This window comes from Sus scrofa, unplaced genomic scaffold, assembly GCF_000003025.6.
Source record: "Sus scrofa isolate TJ Tabasco breed Duroc unplaced genomic scaffold, Sscrofa11.1 Contig1964, whole genome shotgun sequence".
In the NCBI taxonomy this organism is placed as follows: domain Eukaryota; kingdom Metazoa; phylum Chordata; class Mammalia; order Artiodactyla; family Suidae; genus Sus; species Sus scrofa.
Window position 1 is genome coordinate 63,023 of NW_018084992.1, and position 4,308 is coordinate 67,330.

Sequence of the window (4,308 nt, forward strand, 5' to 3'; positions counted from 1 at the left end):
CTGCAGTATTTTGAAATATTTTATCCCTGATATTCCAGCTCTTAGATGGAGATGGAGCAAGAAATGGGGAACATTGAGGGGAAGAAAACAAATACTCTCCCAAAAGGACAGTGCACTGAGTCCATCCTATGGTCTCCAGGGAGAAACCTGTTCTCTGCAGTACATGTGTGCTGCCTGCTCTGACCTGAGTCCCCAGGGCACAGCCCCTGGGTTGTCACTGGGACCAGCCAGCCCTGCAGCTGTGCCCAGCCCTCCCCTCCCCCTGCTGATTTGCATGTTCCCAGAGCACAACCCCCTACCCTGGACACTTACTAAGAGTCTGGGCCCACCCTGGGCAGGAGGCAGTGGCAGTCGGGACCCAGCATGAACATGAGGGCCTCCATGCAGCTCCTCAGCCTCTTGCTGCTCTGGCTCCCAGGTGAGGAGGGAGACCCTCACAATGACTCCCACTGCTGACACCTGCCCCTTGACCCTACTCACTGTGGGACACCTGAGTGTCTCTGTGTGTCTGGGCATGGAGCATCCACTCAGCCACTGTGCTCAGTACCTCTGGGCTCTTCAAGGAAGTCCTCTGATAACAGGAATATGTGTTTTTGTTTCCCCTCTCAGGTGCCAGCTGTGCCATCCAGCTGACCCAGTCTCCAGCCTCCCTGGCTGCATCTCTAGGAGACACAGTCTCCATCACTTGCCGGGCCAGTCAGAGTGTTAGCAATAATTTAGCCTGGTATCAACAACAAGCAGGGAAGGCTCCTAAGCTCCTCATTTACTGGGCATCCGCTTTGCAAAGTGGAGTCCCTTCCCGGTTCAAGGGCAGTGGATCTGGCACTGATTTCACCCTCACCATCAGTGGCCTGCAGGCTGAAGATGTTGCAACTTATTCTTGTCAGCAGCTTAACAGTGCACCTCCCACAGTGTTACAGCCAGCACAAACCCCCCCCTCCCCGGGGAAGCAGATGTGTGAGGCTGGCCACCCCAGCTGCTCTTGGTGCTCCAACCGCTGAGAGCATTTCTCAGACCACACTAGAAGGTCATGGCAAGTTTTGCTAGAAGGGCCAGGGAATATTGTGTGCAGAATTCAAGTGGTTATTGTTTTCAAGTTTGGGAGAAAAACATGATAGGACTTTTCTTTCTGTATGCAACCACTGGCGTGTCCCCACAATGGCTGTACCATGTTGCATCCCCACCAGCAATGAATAAGTGTTTCTCTTGCTCCACATCCTTGCCAGCATTGAGTGTTCTCACTGTTTTGGCTTTAGGCCATCCTGACAGGTGCGCAGTGGTGTCTATTATTTGCATCTTCCTATGACACAGAATGTGGAATAATTTCTCATATTCTTATTTGTCTTCGGTCTGTCTCTTTGATGAACTGTCTTGTATGGTCTTTGTCTCAATTTAGACCAGTTGTTATTCCCATATTGTTCAGATTTTTTAAGTTTTGATTTTTGCGTGTGTTTCTGGATTATCCATCTATTATCCCATGTGGATTTTGAGATGTTTCTCTCTTGATGTTTCTTGCCAAGTCATGTTTACTACAGGAAAGAATGTTTAATCTACCTGGGGGTAAGTTCATCCAGGAAGCTAAAGCTAGAAATGAGGTCTTCTCTGCCCTCCCCCAAAAGCCGGAGCACATCTGACTGCAGTGCTGGCTGCATCCACTTCTGCACACTCTACTCTCCCAGAATAATGGCTGCCTTTGCCTCCTTACACTGCATCAGACAGCAGTGGATCAGACTCCCTGAGGGACTGTGGGTGACAGTGACCTGTTCCAAGAGGTGAAGGGAGTGATTCTTCCTTGTATTTGCCTTTTCCTCACTGCTGGCCAGAAATATTCTTGGAGTATTTCTCTAGAGCTTTATCCAGATTCAGGAGATTCCACATAATAAAACACTTGGACCATGTGTGCAGCATAAGTTGAAGCCATAGGAGAACTTTGTGAAAAACTATAAATATATGCCTCAAAATTGCAAGCTGTTAAGAGGCAAATCTAAGAAATATATATCACTTCCAAACTGACAACATTGGAAACTTACCTGTCAGGGTGATCAGAAAATAATTGGACAGGTCCTACAAATATTCCACAAAGGAAATTCTAGGTCAGATATCTAAGAGATGAACACTAGCTTATGTGAAAACTATGCCTCTTCTGAATTATGCCAAATTTGAGAAAATACAAGGCAGAAAATGATCCTTCATTTGTTCATGACCTCAATTGCAAAATCAGACAAAGACAGAGCAAAGTGGGAAAGGATGCTCCCTTGGCCTGTGAACTTAGGTATAGAATCTGAAAGAAAATACCTGCAAACCCAAACTGGAAAATATACAAGTGAAGTAACATTATGAGCATCAGCAGCTTTAATTACAAAACTCAAGTTGGGTTTCAAAAAACTGTTTATGTAATTCCCAAGTGAAAGGTGAAAGATTTATGCGATCTGAAGAGAAACCAGAGTTTGTCATTCCCAAATTAAAAGATTAAAGATAAAAAATAGCACCTCAATAGATACTTTAAAAATAACATAAAGTCATATCTACTGGTAAAAAAGTACTGGAAAGAGCAGAGTAAGAGGCGTGCACAACTCATATACGATGTAGAAAAACCCACACTAATCCTCATGCTCCTCAAGGGAATGGATGGAAATACGTTTCACACTACCGTGTTCACACAGGGCCTAAGTTCCATAGGAGAACAACAGCTTGATAAAGGGGAGTTCATAAAAGAGCCTCAGGAGACAGTACAAACGACAATAAGGCAAAGGAAAATCCTCAAAGCCCCAGACTTACAGAAGCACTAGAAGCAGAGCATACTCTGACCTCATGCTCTATGTCAATGGAGAAAAGAACAACCCAGATTGACAATGTGGACAGCCCGACTCAGAGGAAGTGAGCATCCTGGGGGAGTATGGGAAGAGAGTTCATCCCAGCAGTGACAGAGAAGGCTATGGAGCCAGGAGGGGAGCAATAGGCTGCACCCTAGGAGGCAATGGTCACTTCCCAGAGGAAGCACCAAGGACACACACGAAACCCTGCTGCAGCCCCAAGAAAGGACAGCCATGGCTGGAACAGGGCCTCCGAGAGTGAAGTTGTGGAATCAGCTCCAATATGCATCCTCTGGCAACCACAGAGCACCAAAGAGTCAGAAGACACAGCACCAAAGGGTTTAAAGGATGCACTTTCTTGTAGTGGATACAGACTAGGTGTTAGTGTAAAGAAAACCACCTCAGCAACCTAAGGAAAGTTCCTCCTGCTCCTAAAGAACGTGTCTTGCGGATCAGGAAATAGCTACTCCACACATCATCGAGGGAAACGGTTCTAAGGGTAGGCTCCAATGTGGAATAGGAATTTGAACACCGAAATTCTTTGGGAGGCAGCAATCCTTTTGTATGTTTGTTTCTTTGTTTTTGTTTATGTTTTTTTATTTTTTAATTTTTTTATTTATGAGGTAGGGTTATTTACAAAGGTGTGATATTTCTGCTGTACATCAAAGAGATTCAGTATACATTACGAATCTATTCCCTTTCACATTCTTTTCCCACATGGATTATCAAGAACATATTTTTTTAACAGAATAAAATACATATATTTAAACACAATTCCATTCAGACAGATTCTTATATCATGGATCTTAAGAAACAGATTAAGTTCTCCCTCTGCAGAAGTGGTATGGAAAATATGCTGAGACAAAATAGGAATTCATTCTCGGCTTTATTCCAGTTTGTATGGCTTTCCTCTTTAGTATTTGGTATTATCTATTACATTTCAATTTTCTTAAAAACTGGCATTATATTAAAATTGTGTCTATTATGCAATAAAATTTATAAAGAAGAAAGCCTTATATACATTAAATATTTTATATAGCATAGAAAAAGAATACCTTAACTGTAAGAATAAAAAAATAAACACCTCTGAAAATAAGTAAAATATAAATGCATAAATGGTTAAAATACAGGGTAAACTACATAAATAATGTCTCACATTTGTACACTTATTGATTCTTCAATAAAGGCATTACTCCATTCTAGGTGATGTGATAAAAGACATTATAGACTTTACATAATACCATGAAGAGAAACGGTTATTAATAACACGTTTGCAGAACTGTGTTATTTAATTGTACAGTTGCATTATTTAATTATAATTATCATAAATTCTTTGATGGAGAGGAAACCAGAATCAGATCTAAGAAGACGTCAGCATTCCAAGAATGATGTCAAATAACCCCCTTCATGGTGGATTATGCACTGATTTACTATGAGATATCTTTCTTCTCCAGAGATTCCTTGTTTGTGTATCAGTTGCAGAGTTTTGGTTTGA

The 4,308-nt window shown here is 42.5% G+C and overlaps 1 gene segment (V, D, J or C); it reads left to right on the top strand.

The window, feature by feature from the left end:
- Nucleotides 1-341: 341 nt before the first annotated feature.
- Nucleotides 342-1,001, top strand: LOC110258396. The segment is given in 2 exon segments: nucleotides 342-418; nucleotides 610-1,001. Coding segments are annotated over 2 exon segments (447 nt in total).
- Nucleotides 1,002-4,308: the final 3,307 nt, after the last annotated feature.